The following is a 26,572-nucleotide window of genomic DNA, read 5'->3' as shown; positions in this document are numbered from 1 at the left end:
GTCGTCAGTATGGAAGTTGCATCTTAGGCATATTGGGTCTTGTAATATAATAAATCAGTGTTAATAATGTTGTAGTGATAGGTGGTGGCCAGAACACAGACAAGAAATTGTAACTTTGTACATGTCTGGAATTTAGTTTTAGATGGGTTTATGTGTGGTGGGGTAAAGGTCAAGGCTGGGCTAGGTGAGTAGCCGTTAACTGACTATTTTATCAGTTTGGTCAGTATGCATATTGTCAGCTAAGCATACTGGTATATATTTTTTGTGCAGGTGGTAAATGCTTGTGCAACAGATAATTGTTCTGGGAGCACCATTTTCTTAGCCAAGCATGGTGTGGTAACACTGTATTGGAATATATATGTTTTGTCATGCAGATACTGGATGTTTGTTGTTGCTCGGCAGTCATTGTCCTGGGGGCACTATTTTGTGTAGTTTGCAGCATTGTTATATTTACTTTTGACGGTGGATGACCAAGCAGCTGAAGTGCAATTTCTTGTGTAGCAGACAAACCTGGAGGGTGTTTAGATTGTGTATGTGTGGAGTGAATGTTGTGTGTCACATGTGATGCCCAGTATGGTTGACGTTTTCTTAACTGGGAGTTGTTATCCATTCAGAGTGATGGGAGGTTGCATGTTAGATTCGTGTCTGTCTGAGGGTAAGAGGATGACTAGATTTCTATAGTGAAGCAGACATTATTATTTGTGTGACCCTAGTGTTCAAACTGCATGATATAGGGTTGCTTTGGATAGTTTCATGGTGCTGTGATGTGACTGTGAGGTCATCTGCCTATAAAACGATTTAACTCTGTGCTGATGACAGGAGGTCATGAAGAAACTGAACAGGATCAGAGAAAGAACTGCTTTGTTGACGAGGTGAAGCCTTTGTTGGTGACTCTGGCTTGTCAACCAGCTATTAAATTGGCCAACCATTTTTTTATATTATTTTGTGGAGGGTGGTGTCAAGTATGTTTGGAGAGGTTATGTAGGGAATGGTATTTTATGCTTTATTGTATCCATTGTCATAAGTAGTGTGTGTGTATTATTTTTTCTAATCTGAATAATAACAGGATGAAAGGGTTTATTGATCTTCCTCCTGAAAAGATGGTACCTGGGACTGACAACTCACACAATATAAGAAATTAACTGTTCTTACTATTCAAAGGCATATTAAGTAATTAACTAAAATACATCTCTTGGACCATATATCCTTGTTCAGCATGAGAAGCATCAAGAACAGAATTTAGATAAAATTTAAATTTTCAAGAAATCTGTTGATAAAAGTTTTTTTCTCCAAGCCCTTTCTTCAAAATAGAAAATAATAGTAATGCTTGGAGTTTACCACTGTAATTCTAGATTCAGTCCCCTAAAAGATATCCAGGACCAAGTTGCTTCTAATTTGAAATTGAGTTAATATAGACATAATTTTTTTGTCATAACTAAGTCATTTAAAATCTTGCAGAGTCCAATACCTCATATTTGCATTTTTATAAAACCCTTCAATCAAGGTTAACTGTAATGGAACATTATTTGTAAATTAATCAAGCTGACTTCTTTTTAGGCTGAGATTTCTCTAGCACTATTCCATGTGTTGTAGGCTAATTTCCATTTTAAAAACAAATGAACATACAACTGAGGTGGCACTGTCGTTACAAATATTTTGTACATTCCTACATTTAGTTATGGAAGTAATATGGACATCCTGTTTACTATCTTAATGCTCAAGAAACTGGTAACACGGGAGACAGCGACAAAGCAAAATAAATAAACAAATACTGTCCATCTTCAAACTGCCCATTCTCAATTTTTCTCATGTGGATCAAGAACACAGATCCTTGGCAAACCACTTTCATCCAAGGCCACATCCTCCTACAGTGGGTGATATCTGCAGAACTTAAGTCATTAGTCTCAATCCCACAGGCTAGCAAAAAAAGATTTTGGATTCCTAATTCCCTGAGGAAGACTAACTCCTGTGCTATCTTCATAAACAATGAATATTAACCCTAAATTTCAAACATACGGCTAATATATTCACACTGAAAAAAATATGCCAAGCAAAATGAGCAGAGTTTCAGGGGCTCAGCCCATAATGGAATGAAGCAGTGTCTGTGGCAAAAACTTTGCTAACCATGAGTGTCTCTCTACATCTGCTGTGAAATGCCAACATCTGTGAATGTCTCAATCTTGCAGCCATTATGGCGATTGATGCTGCTCAACCACTAGAGTTAATCTGATCTTCCAACTGTCTACTAATCCTGTTTATTTTGCTTAACCACAGTTGTTGGGTATTTCAAATGCAATTTGCCCAATTCCTTCAAAACAAGAATGACAATTTAATGTTTCTGAAGTGAATTTATGTTTAAGTACCTTACTTTTACATTTGTAGTACCTATATATTTTCATAGTTTCTTTAAATATTTGGCAATTTTCTTAAGTGCAAGTCTTAGAAATTTTAGGTAACATCTATTTTCATACTGGTACATACATTATTTTCAATAAAGATTGAAATCAATATTTCTTTACTGCCAGCTTGTTTCATTCTCCAAAATATCTCAAAGCTTATACCAACAAAGTCATTACATTTGACCTGCGTACAGGGTGACAAGGATTAGTCCCTAGTCTGAAACTGCTGAAGTCTGGGCTGGAAATTTTTCCATGTGGAAGAAATACACTAAAAGGGGGTATGTTTAATGTCACCACTGGTCTGCTACAAATGTCTTTTATGAAACTTACACTGACCACTAAAACTGCAATGCACTTGAAGACAAAAGCATGGTCATATCACCTAACCTAACAGTCTTGAATGACCTAATATTCTCTGCTGGTAATATTGTGTTCCAGCTGTCATATACAGGTGGAAGAATTTTTTTGACCCAGAGCATGATCACTGTTTTTAAGTCAGCCAAGTCAGTACCAAATTGCCAAGTTAATGCACCTTTAACTTCTTCACCGGCTTAACCCTGAAGGGGTCATAAACAATATCAGCAGCTGAGACAAGATTTGTTAGTAATTTGACCAATGGGCTATGCACTTCAAAAATGTTATGACAAATACTTCATGATATGGTTTCTAATGAATTAATGAAGGAAGTAAACTGGTTTTACAGCCTTCACACAACCCACCTATATCTGTCTTCTCGTCCCAATTCCTTTATACTGTACTCGATAAAATATTTTTGTCATACTTTAAAAATGAGAATTGCTTCCTGCCAATAACTTAACAAAAGCAGTACGTTCAACATTCTGAATAATAATTCCATTCAACTCTATTTCCCTTAAAGTGAAATCAAATCAAATGGATTTGGGTGGGTGGATCAAATGTTATTGCCTTATGGCTCACTCACTCACCCTCATCTTTTATCCAGCTGGCATGTTACATGAACATGGGCCTTGACAGTAACATCTAAGTTCTTCCTTTTGCATTCTGAAGCTGATGCCTCCACTCTCACAGGTCTCCATTGCTCTTAACAGATGATCACTCTTTTCACTACGTCTTCAAGTCTTTACTATCATCTTCAATGGTCCCCATCCAAAGAAAAAAAAATCATATACTTTCTTCACCAACCTTTCATTTCCTGTGCACACTATATAATCATATAATCATACATGCTTTTGTCTAACCATATTTCAAGAAAAAAAATTCAAAACATATACCCTTCTCACATGATTATTCATTTTCATAATCTCTAACATTCCTACATTTTATCTTTCTGTACCTAAGAAAATTAGGTTTTACATACACATGTAAAAGTTGGGACCATTTACCAATATGTTTTGCAACAAAACTTAATTTCTTCCCATTCAAAACTGCTGTTACTGCACCTCAAAATCTTTATTGCATGACTGTTCTCATTTCGTGATTTCCTACTAATATCCTCAGTAATCACAAATCCCAAATTCCTATCTATTTCTCTACGATCTATAAATCCATTCCCAAATACAGTGTTGGATTAAATGCCTCAAGCCTTTTTCATTTACATGGATCCTCAACCTATGTCCTGTACACTAAAGTAAACAAAGGTTTCCACATCGATATAAATCTCCTAAATATTTGTCTTAGTAGATGTTAAGTTGATTCATAAAGCAAAATTAACACTCATGTCACTTTTGCACACACCTTTAATCCATTACCAATGAACAAAAATCACAATCACTGACTGCATAACATCCACAAACACCCAATGACAAAACAAAATAAAGATCCTCCCAATACAATCCCACTTTGTTATTTTCAACACTCAATTCTTTGCAACAGCACTAGACCCTTCTCATCCAAACCACTCAATAATGAACTAGTAACTCCAAAGTAAAAGAAAAGCTTACCCTTGCTTCATATTTCAGCAGCCTTTCCTCTCGGACATCCCCATTCCAATTAACATGACAATGGCAAAACATACTCACACCAAAATGACCTCATAAACATCAAATAACTGCCCTCATAACTCAACCTTAAACATTACCCCACTTGACATACACTTACCAGAAAACACTCTCCCAGCTAAATGCAAGTTACACATTTTTGTCTATGGTCTGGACATCTCCCATCCCTACAACTCCACAAATACCAATTCAACATATCTCATGAATCATTATGCCCAGAATGTAACTACCAAGTAATCACATACTATTCAATTGCCCTGCACTCTCCCTACAGAGACACACAAACATCACTAAACTTCATAACCTGTGCTCCTGTCCAGGGATGAGGCTGGCTGCTTGAGTGCTGTAGGAGTTTACTGGGTCAGAAGGCTGATAAGTCACAGGAAGTGTCTCAGGCCCTAAGAATTCACTCACTAAATCTGTCCATCAACCAAACTACCATATACCAAAGTTGACTTATCATGTGGCAAACATCCAACAGGGTCACTTTCTAAAAGACTCATCAAAGTCTTGACACAATGATTTCTTCACATCAAATATCACTCACATCTTATTCTGTATTCAGTACACATTCAAACTATGCTACAAAAGTTATCAATCTCTACCTGCTCATACATTTCACCTGTTTTGTCTTACAATTTTGAAACTTTTGCAAATGAAACTAATGGAATGGAAGTCACAGACTATCATTAAAGGTAAGAGAACTTGAACTAATAAGCCCAGAATACATACATATTCTAAGCATTAAAGAAAACATACTCAAACTAGACAGTTTACAACATCATGAAAAGGTTATCAAATTATGAGAATCCACAGCAATAGCAAAAAGACACCAAATAAAAATATGTAAGAGCCCAACAAAAAAGATGGAAACTAACGTTTTGTCAAGTGAAATAAAAGAATCTGGGAGCCTTGAGGAATGTGTGGAAGTCGAGAACATTATCTCTGAAAGCAAAAAATGGGTATGATTGAAGGAATAGTGGTTACAACAATGTTGTATGGTTGCGAGGCGTGGTCTATGGATAGAGTTGTGCGCAGGAGGGTGGATGTGCTGGAAATGAAATGTTTGAGGACAATATGTGGTGTGAGGTGGTTTGATCGAGTAAGTAATATATTATAGGGTAAGAGAGATGTGTGGTAATAAAGAGAGTGTGGTTGACAGAGCAGAAGAGGGTGTTTTGAAATGGTTTGGTCACATGGAGAGAATGAGTGAGGAAAGATTGACCAAGAGGATATATGTGTCAGAGGTGGAGGGAATGAGGAGAAGTGGGAGACCAAATTGGAGATGGAAAGATGGAGTGAAAAAGATTTTAAGTGATTGGGGCCTAAACATGCAGGAGGGTGAAAGGCATGCAAGGAATAGAGTGAATTGGAATGATGTGGTATACCGGGGTCGACGTGCTGTTAGTGGATTGAAGCAGGGCATGTGAAGCGTCTGGGGTAAACCATGGAAAGTTCTGTGGGGCCTGGATGTGGAAAGGGAGCTGTGGTTTCGGTGCATTATTACATGACAGCTAGAGACTGAGTGTGAGCGAATGTGGCCTTTGTTGTCTTTTCCTAGCACTACCTCACACACGAGGGGGAGGGGGTTGTTATTTCATGTGTGGCGAGGTGGCGATGGGAATGAATAAAGGCAGAGAGTATGAACTATGTACATGTGTATATATGTATATGTCTGTATGTGTATTTATATGTATACGTTGAGATGTATAGGTATGTATATTTGCGTGTGTGGACGTGTATATATATATACATGTGTATGGCTATTTTAGCCACTTGTCCTCTCATTTTTGTAAGATTTCAGTATTAGCTTCTTATTTATTTTATTTTATTTATTTTGCTTTGTCGCTGTCTCCCGCGTTAGCGAGGTAGCGCAAGGAAACAGACGAAAGAATGGCCCAACCCACCCACATACACATGTGTATACATACACGTCCAACACACGCAAGTATACATACCTATACATCTCAATGTATACATATATATACACACAGACATATACATATATACACATGTACATAATTCATACTCTCTGCCTTTATTCATTCCCATCGCCACCTCGCCACACATGGAATAACAACCCCCTACCCCTCATGTGTGTGAGGTAGTGCTAGGAAAAGACAACAAAGGCCCCATTTGTTCACACTCAGTCTCTAGCTGTCATGTAATAATGCACCGAAACCACAGCTCCCTTTCCACATCCAGGCCCCACAGAACTTTCCATGGTTTACCCCAGACGCTTCACATGCCCTGCCTCAATCCATTGACAGCACGTCGACCCCAGTATATCACATCGTTCCAATTCACTCTATTCCTTGCATGCCTTTCACCCTCCTGCATGTTCAGGCCCCGATCACTCAAAATCTTTTTCACTCCATCTTTCCACCTCCAATTTGGTCTCCCACTTCTCGTTCCCTCCACCTCTGACACATATATCCTCTTGGTCAATCTTTCCTCACTCATTCTCTCCATGTGATCAAACCATTTCAAAACTCCCTCATCTGCTCTCTCAACCACACTCTTTATTATTACCACACATCTCTCTTACCCTTACATTACTTACTCGATCAAACCACCTCACACCACATATTGTCCTCAAACACCTCATTTCCAGCACATCCATCCTCCTGCGCACAACTCTATCCATAGCCCACGCCTCGCAACCATACAACATTGTTGTAACCACTATTCCTTCAAACATACCCATTTTTGCTTTCCGAGATAACGTTCTCGACTTCCACACATTCTTCAAGGCTCCCAGAATTTTTGCCCCCTCCCCCACCCTATGATTTACTTCCGCTTCCATGGTTCCATCCACTGCCAGATCCACTCCCAGATATCTAAAACACTTTACTTCCTCCAGTTTTTCTCCATTCAAACTTACCTCCCAACTGACTTGACCCTCCACCCTACTGTACCTAATAACCTTGCTCTTATTCACATTTACTCTCAACTTTCTTCTTTCACACACTTTACCAAACTCAGTCACCAGCATCTGCAGTTTCTCACATGAATCAGCCACCAGCGCTGTATCATCAGCGAACAACAACTGACTCACTTCCCAAGCTCTCTCATCCACAACAGATTGCATACTTGCCCCTCTTTCCAAAACTCTTGCATTCACCTCCCTAACAACCCCATCCATAAACAAATTAAACAACCATGGAGACATCACATAAGAAATATATTTCTTTCCTAAATATTATAAAATAAATATGTCTTCCCTTATACGAGACATGCTATACCTATTTTAGTATAACTGGACATTTACAATTTAAATATCAAGGTCTAATTAAAGACCCTAAATTGAAGCAGAGCCACTGTCAAGCCTTTCACTATCTACCTGCTAAATACATCATTTTGAAACCTGCTTTCCCTATGTTAACCTTTCATAAACAATATCAATACTTTCCCTATGTTAACCTTTCATAAACAATATCAATAAATATGTATTGTAGAGTCATTTTTTACCAGTAAAAGAACCAAAACGGGAACAGCAAAACATTCTAGCCTTTTGCCATCCACCTTCTACTGACAATGCTATGCAGTCCCATTGAGCTTATCCTTTTACTCTTCTACACTCACCTTAAAATATGAGGAAATTATAGGAGCAGCTAGATCACAGTTTCATTTAAATTTACATTTACAACACCTGGAAATCGAAATCTGACACCATACAGGTACCTCTCAATTCATGTATATATGACATGCCATTTTTAGATACACACATGGTTAACTTACATCCTTCTTTAATTTACATGGACTTAGATTCAAAATAAGGCAATCATCACTGGGCTGGCAGTGCAGTGGCTTGGCACTGACAGTGCCATGAAAGAAGTGAGCATAAGCATGGTGTGGATACAGTCTGTAGTCATAGAGTGCTACATTTTGCAATAAACTGTATATTGCACATGTTCTGCCCTTTGCATCATGCCATCAGAGCATCTTATAAATTCTCCTGTACCCACTGGGGCTAAGAAGCATAAGGCCATCACCAATGAAGTTAAGATGAATGCTCAGCATATATCAAGTAAGCCCTTGGACTTAGTGACTCAACATTATGAACTATTTGTGATAACGCAGAAAAGATCTAAGAGAGTACCAAGAGTACCAAGTTTGATTACAGAGAGAATAGAACAAATGTTTCCATCAACATGCTTGTGATACAAGCAAAGGCCTACAATATATGTGATGACTTCACAACAGGAGAAGGAACGATGGAAACATCTCATGTAAGTCTTGGTTCATAAATTTAAGGAAACACTACAATTACTACAACATCAAGATAACTGGTGAGGCTGCTTTAGCTGATGTCGTTGCTGCTGAAAATTTCCTGGCAACCCTCAAGACCATTATCAAGGAAGGTGGTTATCCTCCTTAACAGATTTTTAACATGAATGAGACAGGATTATTTTGGAAGAGAATACCCATGAAACTTACATTTCCTGTGAAGAGAAGATTGCACCAGGATACAAAGTTTGTTCTTTCCTTTTTCATCAATGGAATTCATTGTGGAGTCTGTACATTAGAGTATTTCATATTTCCTGATAATGTACATTGTAGTTATCTACTGATATATTTGGCACAGTTTATTGATAACAAAATCCCATAATTTTTACCAGTTACATTTGAGTTACACAGCCATTTTTAGGAATATGACTATCATGTAAATTGAGAAGTCCCTGTATAAGTATCATCAACTTCATTCCAATTCACTGGGGGCTGATTAAACTATTGGTTAATTACTAAAATGGATGAGACAAAATTCACTATTCATGGAAAATACAGTTTCTCAAACAGTCTTTTTCCAGAATCTCCTGATAAGTACTTCAGTCAACATCTACACATTCTACATTTCCCTAAACATCTTGTAAACTCTTGTGTTCACATGCAACCAACACCTGCTTGCCTGAACAATGCATATCCTTTTAATACCTGCTTGCCTTTCAAGCTTTAACGAGGCAGCATCAGGATTACAACTAAGCCTTCAAGAAAAACCCTACTGTGCTTCATCTGTTCCTTTGTCAGTCTGAAAACAGTATCATCACAGTACGCACTTATACATAAAAGCGTTTAACATGCATTAAGAAACCCTTACCGCTTCTATATATGGGAAGCCATCTGCAGAATGTTACGAGCTTGAAGCAGCAATGGCATGTCAATCATGTGGCCTCGGAAAGTGAAGGCTCCCTGAGAGGTGCAGAAATGAAAGCATTCACTTAAAAATGCCAAGGTAATTACACTATGAGATAAAGATCTTATAGTAATTACACCTAATATCTGAATCTGAGTTCTGCTTCTAAGCTGCAGTTAGAAAAAAAAAGCCTACAGACTTTCAAAACGTAAGTGAACTATATCAACTCGGTTCTAATAACCAGTTAAAGTAAAGATCAACATTCTTCACAGTATGTTGCTATAATCTATACACAACATTTGACGATTCATACATCTAATACCATGGCAGTGATAAAATATCATTTCTAAAGTATGATTTCCACCATACAGCCAGTGAAAACTATGAGAAAAATTAATTCCCAAAATAACATGTTTCTGCAGTGTAACTCTATCCTTGGGTGATCTCTCATAAGCAATTCTTAAAGTGAAAATTTATGGCAAAGCTGCATAACCTTTGTCTTTGCCTTACATAGAATGAGGGGATCACAACTTATAACAAACTATACTTGTGTAGCATAAACAAATCAAAGTATCTATGAGCTGTCTTTGGGTAAATGTGGTGATTTGGAAGGAAATATAAGGGAGAGAGCAGTACAGGATAGAAGAGTCATTGTGTTCCTTAACAGAATCATGAAGGGTACAGGTGTGAGTATGGAAGTGAAGAGAAGATTAAGGGACAGCATAGTCCTCCCAACCCTGACCTATGCAGACGAAGCACGTACATGGAATGAGTCACAGTGGTCAAGAATCCTGGCTGTGAAATTGAGTTATTTGAGAAGAGCATGTGGTGTGACTGGATGGAATGAAAAAAGAAATAAAGGGGTGTATAAGAGATGTGGTATGGCAGGGAACACAAAGGGAATGAATTGTGAAGTGGTAAAATGGGTGAAACATAATACTTTGAGGTGGTTAAAGCATGCGGAAAGAATGCATGACTGGGAATTTACAAGGAGAGTACATGATAGTACAATCAAAGGAGTTGGTGTGAGTGAAAGACCACTTGTGACATGGGCAAATAGGGTGGGAGAATACCGGAGGGAGAGAAATAATGGAAGAATGTGTGGAATGGTGCATGTGAGGGAGGCATGTAAGGACAGGGATAAGCAGAGACACATTTGCCGTGGCCAGCCCTTGATGGGAGTTCCCGGAAGGAACAGGTGTCAGAGATATAGATAGATAGATAGAAAAAAATCAAAACAAATCAAAAATATCATCAGTATAAAATGTTAGTCTACCTTAGGTCAAGTCTAGAGGTTAGTTAAGTTGGATAAGATTTTGCTGTTAAACTACATAAAAAGGTGATTATGATTCATCCTGGTTACCCAAGTTATGAACACAGTCATTTGAATGGAATGCATGTGAGCAACTAATATAAGTCAGAGGACACAAGTCACTTTACTGGCCATTTCCATAATGCATCATACATAAACCTTTTAAGAAGTCTGTGGTAATCAATGTCCCATAATGAAATGAGGCAGAGTCAGCTTCAAAAACTCACTGAATATTGTATAAAATCATAAAACTACTCTCACTCATAATGTGTGGATATCTAAATCTTTGTTAACCCACCTAAATGATGTTAGGAGTCAGAGGAAAATAATAGCTCCTACCTTTCCTTCCTTTTGATGTTGTTCAAAAGCCTGCACAAGAGCTGCTGCCCATTCCACCTTTTCAGCTTGTGGTGAGAATGCTTTCTGCACAACTGGAACCTGACCTGGGTGGATCACCTGAAAATGTAATATAAGAGCACTGATGTTTAATCTTTTACTGCTCCAAGTTTTGTGTTTCAGCATAATCAGTGATTAAATCTTTTAAAAACAAGAATTCCATATGTAAGGCAAATTGAAATTTTAAATCATAATATAATGTTTGGATGGTATTGCAGTGGAATTTATTAAAAAAGGGGGTGACTGTATTGTTGACTGGTTGGTAAGGTTATTTAATGTATGTATGACTCATGGTGAGGTGCCTGAGGATTGGCGGAATGCGTGCATAGTGCCATTGTACAAAGGCAAAGGGGATAAGAGTGAGTGCTCAAATTACAGAGGTATAAGTTTGTTGAGTATTCCTGGTAAATTATATGGGAGGGTATTGATTGAGAGGGTGAAGGCATGTACAGAGCATCAGATTGGGGAAGAGCAGTGTGGTTTCAGAAGTGGTAGAGGATGTGTGGATCAGGTGTTTGCTTTGAAGAATGTATGTGAGAAATACTTAGAAAAGCAAATGGATTTGTATGTAGCATTTATGGATCTGGAGAAGGCATATGATAGAGTTGATAGAGATGCTCTGTGGAAGGTATTAAGAATATATGGTGTGGGAGGAAAGTTGTTAGAAGCAGTGAAAAGTTTTTATCGAGGATGTAAGGCATGTGTACGTGTAGGAAGAGAGGAAAGTGATTGGTTCTCAGTGAATGTAGGTTTGCGGCAGGGGTGTGTGATGTCTCCATGGTTGTTTAATTTGTTTATGGATGGGGTTGTTAGGGAGGTAAATGCAAGAGTTTTGGAAAGAGGGGCAAGTATGAAGTCTGTTGGGGATGAGAGAGCTTGGGAAGTGAGTCAGTTGTTGTTCGCTGATGATACAGCGCTGGTGGCTGATTCATGTGAGAAACTGCAGAAGCTGGTGACTGAGTTTGGTAAAGTGTGTGGAAGAAGAAAGTTAAGAGTAAATGTGAATAAGAGCAAGGTTATTAGGTACAGTAGGGTTGAGGGTCAAGTCAATTGGGAGGTAAGTTTGAATGGAGAAAAACTGGAGGAAGTGAAGTGTTTTAGATATCTGGGAGTGGATCTGGCAGCGGATGGAACCATGGAAGCGGAAGTGGATCATAGGGTGGGGGAGGGGGCGAAAATTCTGGGGGCCTTGAAGAATGTGTGAAAGTCGAGAACATTATCTCGGAAAGCAAAAATGGGTATGTTTGAAGGAATAGTGGTTCCAACATAGTTGTATGGTTGCGAGGCGTGGGCTATGGATAGAGTTGTGCGCAGGAGGATGGATGTGCTGGAAATGAGATGTTTGAGGACAATGTGTGGTGTGAGGTGGTTTGATCGAGTGAGTAACGTAAGGGTAAGAGAGATGTGTGGAAATAAAAAGAGCGTGGTTGAGAGAGCAGAAGAGGGTGTTTTGAAGTGGTTTGGGCACATGGAGAGAATGAGTGAGGAAAGATTGACCAAGAGGATATATGTGTCGGAGGTGGAGGGAGCAAGGAGAAGAGGGAGACCAAATTGGAGGTGGAAAGATGGAGTGAAAAAGATTTTGTGTGATCGGGGCCTGAACATGCAGGAGGGTGAAAGGAGGGCAAGGAATAGAGTGAATTGGAGCGATGTGGTATACCGGGGTTGACGTGCTGTCAGTGGATTGAATCAAGGCATGTGAAGCGTCTGGGGTAAACCATGGAAAGCTGTGTAGGTATGTATATTTGCGTGTGTGGACGTATGTATGTACATGTGTAGGGGGGGGGGGGCGTTTCTTTCGTCTGTTTCCTTGCGCTACCTCGCAAACGCGGGAGACAGCGACAAAGAATAAAAAAAAAAAAAAAAAAAAATATAATGTTATCTATGCAAGTTCACCACAGCATTAACTAATTTGACTACCCTTCATATTGCCAAATCAAATACCAATACCATTACACCTTGTTGTTATATGTGAAACAAAACCATGCTATTGCTCATGAATTCTGGTAAAGTATCATTTTCACACAAAACTGAAACTCTACAGTCATTCATATCACAATAAACGATATGTACTATCATTATTTCTTCTCTTTACAACCTCATTAGTTACCACGTCAGTAAACTGCTCCACTGTTACAAATCCTCAGACTTCTACATTGATATCATTCACCCATCAATAAACTCTTTAACAGTCAACCCCACATTAGGAACCCTGCTTTCTGTCAGCCCATGGCAGAAGGGTTTGGGGTCCGATTCCTTACGATAAATTCCCTCTAAAAATGTATGCTTGTATGTTTATCATCCACCCCATGTAAATGGGAATGGAATAAATTATAATGAGAAGATAAAACAGATAAAGCCTTAGACTGTCTTCACAAAACCACACTACATATTGTGTTATACTCATTTTCAGCCTCAACATCACTACATAAGAAAATCTAATAGTTATCCACTCACTATCTTCTAACGGTCAATCACTTTCCACTTAATAAGATTGATCAAAGAATGATTTTGACAGCCAGAGGCTCTATGAATGACTGACTATATTTATGCACATCATCGCTACAGCTCAAAAGTTAGGGATTGCATCTGGGATTAAATAACACCTATCATGCTGATCTTTTGCATTTTCTCTCTTTTCATTCACACAAATTTCTACTCACATCAATCAATATTCAGTATAGCTAGTAAATATGTCATGGCATCTAACTTCTGTTCACTGTGGCTTATGTGTGTGCAATTATAATTCTTGAATTATCTGCCTTTGCCTTTAGGCAAAGTATACAGCCACTGATGCTTGCAGCTGTGTCCCACACACTGTAACCAGGAACTACAGCCTACACTTTTTTCATACATGAAGCAGCCTGTGTAAAAATGTTAAAGAGGCCTGCATGAGATCTGCACCCTCTCATTATAATTTGTGAACCTGTGAAACCCTTACAAAACAGCAGAAATTAATATGAAAATGAAAACCCTCAGCAATCATATCTGGGACAAAAACACCACAAATCTCACCATGTATGCATGGTTATGCACCTGGCATACCTATTGCTCCTGGCAGCAGAGCAGCATTAATGAAAAGTCGCATAGTACATGTAAGTAATTTCCCATCAAGTTCAGCTGTGCATTATTTTACAATATTTAGAAAATAACTTTTTAATGAATCCTTACAAAATCATGGATATATTTCTATGGAATATTTGAAAAGCTCAAACAAACATAGGGTACCTGATAGCAATCTCCATAAAAATGGCAAAAATTGGTTGACCAGTTTCACAGCTGGCTGCTAAGCCACAGTCATCCACAAAGACCACATATCTGAAACTTAAGCTCAACCATGGAGACCCCAGAGCACTGTTCAGAAACCAAATCTTTTCAATTTCTTCCTGCATAATCTCCTAACACCCCCAAACCAGTATGAATGACTCTCCTAAACAGACAACCTCACAATAACATCACAGGACCCCAGCAATGCACAAGCTGTAACAATAAAATGCAACACTACACACAATTAGAACACTGGCCCTCACAAACCTGGTGACCTCATCCCCACAGAAAACAACCATCACAATCTTAAACCGTGGCAGAAACGAATCCAACTTACACCCTTACATTACCCTGATTAATCAATCATTCCCGTTCAATTAAACACCAACCACATCGGGTATCATTCATGATGCACATGTGACATTAATCCAACATCACAAACATCAATGTGAAGTCTACAAACAAAATAATTACTCTCATAAAACTAACAGCAATACTAAACAAGTAAAACAATGCTTCATTAACCTCTACAAACAATTTGTTTGCTCCATGATAAACTAGACCTGAACTCCCTCATAACCCACTTATTCAAAAGCAGAAAATAAAACTTCAAACAACACAAAAGAGACCACTGACGACAACTATCAGCTGCACAGTAACTCCAAACATTCAACATCTATGCAATGAAGCAAACATCCTCTGAATGCAATCCCATCACAACATGCTGGGCATCCAATCTTATTCAAAAGCAATGGGCTCCTCCCATCCAGCCACTTAACAGCCACCCATCCACCATCTTCCATTCAGAAACAAAAAGCTTACCATAGCCTTACTTTTCAGCCAATTGTAATCACAGATACCTACCCCTACCAAACATCAGTGTAGCAAAAAATTCACACCAAACTGACCCAACAGACACTAAACAACCAACCCTCCAACTCAATCTTCAACTCCATCTCAACAAAGATACATCAATTTGAAACATATCTCTCCAAACAAAACTAGCTGAAAGTGTATGCCTGCACTCCGGACATGACCCTACTCTTCAAACTGCAAACACTGATTCAATGTATAACAGAACCCCTCAAGCTTAATGTGCAAATTCCACAATGAAGACACTAAAGACCTACTCTTTAACTGCCCTGCACTCACCTTAACTCGACAACCACACACCATCAGTACACTTCATGACCTGTGGTCCCAACCAGTGGATATGGCTGAACACCTGAATGCTGATGGAGCTCTATAAAAGATAGTCCTGAGGAGATTACCAGGCTCCAGGTTCAGAGTGTAACTACTACTGGTAATTTCACAACATTTAGTCTTCTCTTCTTCAGAAAAGTTATTCTCTCGTATCTACTGAAGTTGTAAGTCTTCTCTTGCATATAAAAGAAATATAAAAGAAATACCACAATTTTTTTCTTTAAAGTTTTTGCTTCAGTAGTACACAGTCCAACTTTCAACTAAGCATTTAAAGATTTCATCTAATGCACATAAACTCCACTTAAACATTACGTATTACTCTTTCACATCCCAACTTGAGACTAGAAACCCTGTTTGAAAGATAACATGGTAGTCAAAAACTTGTCTTTTATATCAATTAAACATGAATAAACATAATGCAGTCTAATGAAGACATCATGTATTGCAAGCACTCGCTCATATCAGTCACTCACCTGCTTACCCGTATAACCCATGCCAGCTCCTTCCTCACTTTGTAATCTCAGCCCATCTAGGTCTATGAAAAAAAGAAAGAAGAAAAGTAACTTTCTGCAACTGAAAAACCTTTAGTTAATAAGAACAATAGATGATAGATAATCAATTATCAAACAACAATCATATTTTTCATATATGTTTGCTATATCGTGCAACAAGTAAAGTAGCCTCCACAACAAAGGACTGAACCTCAGAGGAAAAAAATGAAATATGGATACAAAAAACAAAATCACTAGTAGCTGCTCTGAGATCACAAACTTGTGCACAAGATAATAACTATTCTAATATAAAATCTTTATCTAACACATCTAGAACATTCTGATGAAAGTAAATCATTTAACTATTATACAGATAATAATTTTTTGTGTATCTTCAAAATTTTACTAATAGAAATTGAGTTACATTCCTCTCTTACCTTTATAATCTATGTACACCAGATCAATAGCTTGAAGCTTAAAAGCTTTAGCCACCGTCACAATATACTGACGTGCAAAACTTAGTTCCCTCGCCTCATTAGTTCGTGTTGCACCTAAAAGGAAAGAGTGGGAAAAATTGAAGTGAGCATCTTTGATACCTTCATCAAGAATAATCTAACAATCTGTTGGAGAAAGTCTAATACTGTTTGTGATCAAACTAATTTTGCAATAAGTAGTGCCTGCATAGAAACTTTGACATTCCTTAATCTATCCTTAAGCAACAAACATGGCATCTTCTGCATTTTAAGCTACATGAACTATTTCAGATTCTTCTTCAAAAATTTCAATTATTGTATATTTCTTCATACAGGATTACAGAAATGTATGCGACAGAAAAATCACATTATATTGTCCTCAAAAAAAAATAAACCTTGTCCGCTCCTATATATTTTCAAAGGTGATGTCAAACTTACATTTTAGTACTTTGTCATCTCATCTTTGGCTCTGATTACCATCTGCAGAAGTCTAGGCATAGAATTGGCAAGGTTCCTGAGGTATTCTAGTTCCATGTTTTGGGTCTATAGGGTCTTAATCTCCTGAATGAGACAAGGAACTGAGGAAGTGTTACAGGAAGCAAGCTTGAATTTCATCTGGCTCCATCAATTCTCGACTGGGAAGTTTCCAGACCACTCCAGCAGTTGCATATTTTTCTCTGACTCCCAATCAATCACCTTTCTAGTCTTATTACATGAGGCACTACCATGCATAAATCCCAACATAAACCTCATAAAAAGGAGTAGGTGGTAGACTGATCAAAGGGAATGTACCAGTGGAAGTTAAGCAAAGGAGGAGGGAAGAATATAAGATGTGTCAGTGGAATGTTAGGAAGCTGATAGAGGAAAGCAAAGGAAGAACAGATGAAGATTCTGGAAGTAAGTTGAGTAAAAGTAATACACAGTACTGGAGGGAGGTGAAAAAGGGAAGAGGTGGATGTAAGAAAGGAAACGGAAATGAGTGAAGTAAGGAAGGAGAGCTGCTGAATCAAAGGGAGGAAGTGAAAGAAACAAGGAAAGAGTATTTTGAAATGAAGTGGGAGGAGGTGAGGCAGCAGTTGTTACATGCATGGGTATGGAGAATGGAAAGAAAAGGATACAAGTGCAGGGTCTAGTGCAAAGAGAGAGGTAAAAAGGGAGATAATAAGGTTGAAGTTAGGAAAGGCACCTGGAGTGGATAGGATTATGGCTGAAATATTGAAGTACGGGGGAAAAAGTGTGATAGAATGGATACATTTGATATGTAATTTAGCATGGAAGCAGAAGACCGCCTGAGAACTGGACAAAAGCTATTGTCGTTCTTTTACTCAAAGGTTATGGTGCTAAGGATGTAAGTAGCAATTATAGTGGAAGTCTATTATATAGGTATACGAATATGAGTAGGAAAAATGGTCAGGCATGTAAAAGACTCTTTTAGGTGTAAAAGTGCTGAGGGGGCAGCAGGTGGGATGTCCGATCTTTACCTTGCGAAGAAGAGGGTGAAAATTTAAAGAGTTTTTCAGAAATGAGGATACATTACGGGTGAGAAGAGAGTGGTGAGAGTGAGTGAACTTAGAAAAGAGACTCATGTGAAGAAATACCAGGAGAGATGGAGTGTAGAATAAGGGAGTGGGTGAGTAATGGGTGTTATTTAGGGATGCAGTGCTGGCATGTGCAAGAGATTCATGTAGCATGCATCAGGTGGGAGGTGGGCAAATTAGAAATGGTCGTGAATTGTGGAATGAAGAACTGAAGTTGCTAGTATAAAAGAAAAGAGAGATATATGAGCTGTGCTTACAGGGAAGGAGTGCAAATGAGAGAGCAGCAGGTCAAGATGAAGGGTGCAGAGGTTTAAAAAGAGGGCAATGGGCAATTGAGAATTGAAGTGAGCAATTATCCGTCAACTTTGGTGAGAATAAGATGTTTTGGAAGGAAGTAGATGGTGTGAAATAAAAAAGAACAAATGGGAGCATTGGTGAGGGGGGACAAATGGGGATTGGTAACAGGGAGAGATGCCATGGGAAGGAATGAGTAATTTGAAGGACAGTTGAATGTGTTTTGATGACATGGTAGCAGAAGTAGTGTGTTTGGGTTAGAGTGGCGAGCAAAGTGAGATTCATAGAAAGTGATTTGGTGAAGAGAGAAGACTGACTGGTTGGTAAGGATATTCAGTGTATGTATGGATCATGGTGAAGTGCCCGAGGATTGGAGGAATGCATTTATAGTGCCACTGTATAAATGCAAGGGGGATAAAGATGAGTGTTCAAACTACAAACATTCTGTAGTTTGAACACTCACCTTTATCCACCATGCCTTGCTGAGTGTACCTGGCAAGTTGTACAGGCGAGTAGTGATTGAGAATGTGAAGGCATATACAGGTCATCAGATTGGGGACGAACAATGTGCTTCCAGAAATGGAAGAGGATGTGTGGAATGGGTGTTTGATTTTACAGAATGTGTGTGAGAAATACTTAAGAGAAACAGAAGGACTTGTATGTAGCATTTATGGATCTGGAGAAAGCATATATGATGGGGCTGATGCAGATGCCTTGTGGAAGGTCTTAAGAATACATGATGTGGGAGGAGAGCTTTCAGAAGCAGTGGGAAGTTTTTATCAAGGGTGTAAGGCATTTGTACAAGTGGGAAGAGAGAAAAGTGAGTGATTCCAAATGAAGGATGGTATGCAGCAGGGGTGTGTGATGTCCCCATGGCTGTTTAAACTGTTTATGGGTGAAACACAATACATAAAGGCGGTTTGGGCATGTGGAAAGAATGCATGACATGGAGTTTACATTTAGGCATGTGGAAAGAATGCAAGACAAGGAGTTTACAAGGACAGCACATGACAGTACGATTAAAAGTGTTTGTGTGAAAGGAAGACTGCCTGTGACATGGGGATACAGAATGGAGGAATACTGGAGAGAGAGAAAATTGCAGAAGAATGCATGGAATGATGTATGCAAGGGGGGCTCGTAAGAACAGGGATAAGGGGAGACCTTTTTGCTGTAACTACTTCCTTGATGTGAGTTCCCAGAAGGAACGGGTATAAGAGATATGGATAGATAGACCGTGGACAAGGTTTTTTTGCAGGTGCTGTATGTTACTAAAATAATACCTATGATAATACATACAATTCCTTACCAATATCAGCACAGAAATCGTCTGAACCAAATACAATGCCATCAAGGTCAAAGGGAGCATCCTTAGACAATTCAATTCCTCTGCGGCAAATTGAGGGGAGACTGAGAAGTGATTCTGCTGATTCAATGAAGATGATGAGACGTAACTTTTCTGGGGTGCTGTGATCCTTCATGGCCAACTTTAATTTTTCTGTAAACTGAAAAGCATACATTATTTCATGATCCTTCTTGGTCATCAAGGATTTCATTTTTGTAAGTCAGCAGGATGATTTTCATATATCCTACAATACAACACACTGCCAAATGGAATGGAGAAACACTGGACACAATCTCAGGAAAATTTCCAAGATCAACCAGAGTCCTCATATATGACACTAAATTTTCTAATATTTGACTTCAGGAATTATAAATATGGCAGTACAGAAAGTATAGCAAAATAAGTTCCTGTAAAATTTCATCTCAAACATTTACATAAAGCACACAAACAACCAAGTAGTTAGCTCTTATGCTACTCATTTTAACTAATGAATGAATGAAGCTCATGAACGTATTGATCTACAATAAAATATCTTACTAAACCTTGTTTCAAGTCCCAATGCTAACAAGCAATCTTCTTCCATCTTCTGAGTTCCCATCACCTGTCATTATCATCAATATCACCCAAGTCATACTCTCTTAATCCATTCACTGTGGCTAGTCCATAACACAGTATTTTTTCTGCTTACTGCAGCTCTATCATATATGATCAAATTTCTTGAATCACACATCTCTACCTCGAGATGAAAAATACTGCCATCAATGCTTGTGGTGACATCCCATGCATTATAACCCTATTAATGCTTGTGGTGACATCCCATGCACTGTAATCTATATTTTTCCATGCAGTAGTAAATCGATGAGGCCTGTACAAGCTCTTCATCCTCTTTTTAAATGAGGATTTGTCAAGTTAAAAACTTAAAAACTCTTATAAAAGAAAAAGTATTAAGGATGACAACCCTTAATAATCTAATTTGTTTGTGACATAATCATTTCCAAAAATATGACACATCTAACCATGCATGCTTAACAGTACCCCTGAAGTACCTCATATGGCTCGCAGAGAAGGAGCATAACTATGAGGGCATGAAGCTCATGTAAGTAATTTTTCAACATACTGACTTGTACACCCTTCAATTTGAAAAAAAATATATATATTCTGATTACAATTAATAAGAAAAATCAAGGAAATAATTCTAAGAACACTTAGAAATCTACAGCCACATGGTGGATAATGAATTTTGGAAATGATGTAGCAAAATGGTCATTCTTTCAAAACTTTCACCTTCTCCATTTATGCACTTGTACAATGAAATAAATGGCCATTTTTCAATAAATACCAGGGCAACAATCTAATATCATTCTAAACTTGTAAGTCTAGTTTATTCTATTCCAACCACTTCATATTTTTCTGTTCAAGTAATCCATTAACTAACAATAAGCATACATGTACAGACAGGATAAAAGTTTGAGAATATAAAATTGTTCAGTCCAGCTGAAATGATTATCAAGACCAAAACAAAATGGATTCTTGCTGAAATGAAACACTGTCACAGTCCCCTTGGCAAAATATCGTGCATTTCTATAACTGCAGTCTTGTACAGCAAAAGATTATGCTTGAGTTGATGTTACTCAGTATTCCTCCCGATAGAATAGCAAAAGGCATAAGATGATTCTTGAGACAAGCCAAAGTTCTTGACCAAATGATCTGGTGACTTGCAATTTCATGATGATTAATCAAAGGAAAGTCACAAACTAAACAAGGAAAATGTATGTTTGAAAAATTTGAACATCAGAGTAAGGAGTACACTGGAAAGTATGATATAGAGCGTGAGAGGTAGATGCAAACAGGTTAAAGAAGTCCACTGATTAGAAGAAAAGAAAGAGGAAATATGTGTGTTAGTGAGAGATCTAACTATGGATAATTAGCTCATTAGAGCCAAAAGTTACAGAGTAATTTAATTACACATTTCACAATACCCATTCCAGATGTTCTGGGGAATCCACTTTTGGGAGGTGTACAGTGGATGGGAGATGCTTTGCAGACAGAATCTCCACCATATCAGCCTCACAAAGTCCACTTTCCACACTATTGAAACGAACTGAGCAGTCTTTGCCTGTAAAATCGATTTCTTGAGACTGCAAGACGTGATGGATTTTGGATCTCGCTGTCTCCTAAGATGATAAACAGTAAAAAAATAATTCAAGCAACTTCTTTTGTTTATCAACATATTACAAACTCTGCATTCCATACTGAATAACTGCAAGACATGAAATGATAACAATTATAGAACAAATTACATTAAACTTTGAGCAGGATTATTTTTCATCTGAGGGTCACAACATTAGTATGAACAAAGACTTGGAGTTGTTATATCTAAGGGAATGAACTGATGGTTCTCTCTCTCTCTCTCTCTCTCTCTCTCTCTCTCTCTCTCTCTCTCTCTCTCTCTCTCTCTCTTCCATTTTTGAAGTCACAGTCATTAGGTCCAATTTATGATAGACATCATCACAACTGTACAATGTTTAATATATAATGCTTGTGTCATTCTCTTCCTCTTATGGTGAGAGTTTTATCAGAAGCACAAAAAAAGGCCTGGGAATGTTACTGATATGTCAACAAGTCCTTATAAACAAGCAGCTTCTGGCCTTCTATGTTTCATAACAGTGGAAAGGTTGAATCTCTAAAGCTAAACTTCATTCTAGGAGATAAAACAATAATTCAATCCCTACTAAGCAATTGCTCCATTAGGTGCGCACATAGCTCTGCCTACAGGAGAGTGATGGTTTTTCACTTTTAAAAACCCACATTCTTACACAAATTTTTCAGATCACCCTCAAGAAAAATCTGTCATTGTGTTTTTCCTGCATGCACTAAATGAGAACATGTCTTTTTGTTTTGTGTTCTTCACCATCTTGAAGAAACCCAAAAGGTATGGGGATAACAAAATTAGATTAAGACAAGTGAGAGTTTGGGTTAAATATCAGTTCATAAAAAAATTGGAGAGAAACATGCACAATTAAGTAGTTCCGTGTTACACTTAGTACGAGCTTGGAATAATGTTCATCAGTTACACCTGAAACACATTTTATGTTTGAAAAAGACAATAAAGAGAGAGAAAATGTCAAATGAAAAGTCATGCATAGATCAAAATGGAAAATGCTAATTCTAAATTACATAGCAAATATTCAAAATGACCTCACTATAATTCATTTCTATGAGTAAAGATACAAGTAGAATACTGGGTATTCATATTTCTAAATTCTACAAACTCCCAGATTTCATGGTCCAGCACATTTAAGATTACCACCAATTTGTTTATCAAAGGTTTTATAAAGGATACTTTACATGTAATACTTTAAGCTTGCAATATGTATGCAAAACATTCAGTTAAGGTTATGATAAGTTTAGACCACAAGCTGTGGTCTACATATTCTTAAAATCCATCATGTTCTGATATCCAAACATTGCTTGGTTTCAAGGATTATGGATTTTCAGTAGCCTACCTGTATTCCATTATTGCAGTACTGTATAAGGTCTATACAATAGTTACAAAGTTTTTTGTATAACTAAAACAACTTGGCTGCTAAAGAATTCTTATATGTAGGGAGAGAATACAGTACCCTACTGCATCTACAGCATAATATAGTCATATAAGATTAAGAAAAAATACTACCTTCTTGGATAAAGCTACTCCATCTTCACAGTCCATTACAATACAATCTGCTCCAAGACTTGGTATTTTCTTTAACTTTCTATCATCACTGCCAGGGACATAAAGGACTGCTCGACGGGGAATGTATCTTTTGGAATTTGAAGTCTGAAATTTGACGAATATCATATGACTTGCATCCTTACTCCTCTTAAGAGACTTGGTTATACAGTATCAATATGTATCATCCCTTATCTAGAATTCCTAACCCAAGAAGCAACCCTACAGATGTTGTTTAGGTACTTGTTTCTTCCTTACTTTTTCTGGTATAACATGCCTGGATAATACTGTACTATATCTCATATACCTAACCTTAAATGAAGCTTTCCCGTCATAAGAGTTTGGCATGACATAAACCTGAGAAAGAAGACATCTTTTCTAAGTCTGTCTTATGTTACATTATTTTGTTTGGCCTATGCTGTACACTATGACCCTGAACTCCTGTGAATCTTAAACTAGATACCACAATCTGGCATGACATGAATCAGTCCATAACCATCAGAAACCTGAGCTACCTTCTCAAACTTTTGGGTCTTTCAGGATCACATAAAATTTTTCAAATTAAAATGGAACACCTTTTGAACGGTGAGAAACCTGATACTGATGCTTGCTATTTCATTTCTCAATAAAAATTCATGCCTTTTAGTAAAATACCAACTGATATACCACACAAACAGAAAAGCATCTGAAAATGGATGCAACACTGTTCATGGAAATGTTCATGAAGAAGAATTCATGGTTAATATTCGGATCATATTATTCAATATCAAGATGCATGACATGGCATTTGGTATATCCCTCTTTTAGAGGAATCTTTAAATTCCAAATCCTAAAAGAATCTAAACACTGGCAAATCGGTGTGACTCTGAAAATATGACAAATGTTCACTCTACAGTTCAAAAGTTCCTTCCAGATAATATTTTCATACAAGTACATGAAAACTGTTTTGTGCAATGTCCTCTTCCCATACAACAACTATAAAAAAAAGAGGAGGGTGGGGAATGATGCACTTGGGTCTGTCTTCCACTATCGCTAACAGATTTTTGTTGGTGCATAATCCCCGAAGACCACTTCACATTTCACTTTGCTGGTCATGGGGTAATCAACAGGACCAAAAATTTTTGACATTTGACATTATCATTCTTTTTATTATACTTAACCGCCATCTCCCGCATTAGTGAGGTAGCAAAAGGAAACAGATGAGGAATGGCCCAACCCATCCACATGGATATACATAAACGCCCACACACGCACATATACATACATACATATTTCAACATGTACATACATATATATACACAGACATATACATATATACACATGTGCATATCTATACTTGCTGCCTTCATCCATTCTTGTTGGCACCCTACCACAAACAAAATAGCATCTGTCATCAAGAAAAATGGTAATTGGCGGCACAACTATATTTTCTTGGTTATCTATCCTGACAAACATAATATCTCGGCAAAGAAATCAGCTAGGCATCTTGCTTAACTTTGAAAATTATGTTTCCTGTGGATGACTCACAATTCACCTAGCATTGTTCAGTTTCTATAGAGCTTTATCCAGTTTTGACAATCAATTAACCATTAAAACTATAGAATCTCAACAAAGTGCCATATAAAAATGTATGGTGTCAGCTGTCTGCAGGAACTATAACTTGCAAGGTGCAATGCCTGAGAAAATTACTTTTGGGATGCAATGATGATGAAAATTCTTTTCTATAGAATCAGTGTGAAATGCCTATAATTGATCATGTGTCTTCCAATGCTGAACCTTTGTGGTGTAGTGTATGGACAGCGGCAGCAGTGCTTTGTTATCTATTTAGAGGAACCTTTGTTCCCAAGTGACTCTTTCCAGCAAGACGAAGTTTCACCATTTAAACATCAACACAAAAATTTATAACCAACAACATAACAAAAGGTCAGCCAGAGGAGGGCCATTGGCTGACAACATACATACACTTGGTGCTTCGCTGAGATTCTGTATAGCTTTAATCGATTTGTAAACTAATCTGCAAACCAAATAATTCCCTATAAAGTTTGATAAAGGTGCCAGATGCATTGTTAGGTGTCTGAAGGATCAGCAATTATTACTCTTGAGATGCTGTAGGAAGGTGGCTCTCCCGTTTGTGTTCTCGACAGTGGATTTTGATGAAAGTGGTACTAATAGATTAAGTCCTTAGACTCTGTAATGGTAATATGGAATACTTCTAACAACACTTTCCCATACTTCAAAGCTCTGCCCACTTTGTTGAGACTTAACAGGTGTAAGAAAGGCTGTAGTTAAAGGAAGCCACATCCCGCATCACATATACAGAGTGTAAGGAATCAACTGGAGCCATTTTCATCAAAATCCATCTGCTAGAAAACTAACATCCTAAAATAGAACTATAACCATTCTAACAAATGAAAAGTCTAACATCACTAGAGAGAACTTCACGGATTGGTGATATATTACGATAATGATTATTCTCTTTATTGTATTCGTCCCACGACACATCTTACATTCATACTTGTAGAGCGACTACGTAGGACAAGTGGACTTTACCTTGGCTATAGACGTTGTTGACAAGCTGGCATTACTCGACACACTATTCAGTCTAATGTAATTTGAATTACGTAGAATACTGAACACCCTGTGATGCATCATGTTGTTACACTTAGAGAAAAAGACAATATAACGAAAGAGGAGAGAAATCCTTCTCAAGAGCCGGTCAGTGTTTACATCGCTTACAATACTAAAATTTGTTAGAATCCGGATTTCACCAATTTTTTTTTTTTTTTGCTCGTAATTCCTTTACCTCACATAAAGACAATTCTTTATAATGTTATTTTGTGTGTTGGTTATTTCCTTATCAAAAGACATTAATTATAAGCGTATAAAAAATCTTTGACTCTCAAAAGCAACACGAGTAATATAATATATAAACCTAATGGAAATGCTCAAATGCATTTATTTTTTTAGGGTGTTAAATGATTGATTACTGTAAGGGTGAAAGGGTCAAGGGTAATCCCACATAAAGAAAGGCACAT

The 26,572-nt window shown here is 37.7% G+C and overlaps 1 protein-coding gene across 3 annotated transcripts in view; it reads right to left on the bottom strand.

Annotated features, from left to right (window-relative positions):
* The window catches only part of LOC139750773 (citramalyl-CoA lyase, mitochondrial-like), a 31,998-nt gene extending 5,725 nt beyond the window's left edge, over positions 1-26,273 (bottom strand). The window contains exons 1-9 of one of the 3 annotated variants that reach the window (XR_011713221.1): positions 26,088-26,259; positions 23,502-23,645; positions 21,805-21,999; positions 19,790-19,985; positions 16,616-16,729; positions 16,161-16,222; positions 11,161-11,277; positions 9,474-9,565; positions 3,344-3,508 (exon numbers count right to left, since the gene is read on the bottom strand). Coding sequence is in view for 1 of the 3 variants with exons in the window: in XM_071665504.1 (XP_071521605.1) it covers positions 9,479-9,565; positions 11,161-11,277; positions 16,161-16,222; positions 16,616-16,729; positions 19,790-19,985; positions 21,805-21,999; positions 23,502-23,645; positions 26,088-26,189 (1,017 nt within the window). In the remaining 2 variants the exon portion in view is untranslated. Of the gene's footprint in view, positions 1-3,343; positions 3,509-9,473; positions 9,566-11,160; positions 11,278-16,160; positions 16,223-16,615; positions 16,730-19,789; positions 19,986-21,804; positions 22,000-23,501; positions 23,646-26,087 lie in introns of all 3 variants that reach the window. The other 2 variants (XR_011713222.1, XM_071665504.1) reach the window with 2 other exon arrangements.
* Positions 26,274-26,572: the final 299 nt, after the last annotated feature.

Source organism: Panulirus ornatus, chromosome 10 (genome assembly GCF_036320965.1).
Source record: "Panulirus ornatus isolate Po-2019 chromosome 10, ASM3632096v1, whole genome shotgun sequence".
Classification (NCBI taxonomy): domain Eukaryota; kingdom Metazoa; phylum Arthropoda; class Malacostraca; order Decapoda; family Palinuridae; genus Panulirus; species Panulirus ornatus.
The sequence above is the reverse complement of the archived record's forward strand: the minus strand, read 5'-3'. Positions and strand labels throughout refer to the sequence as shown.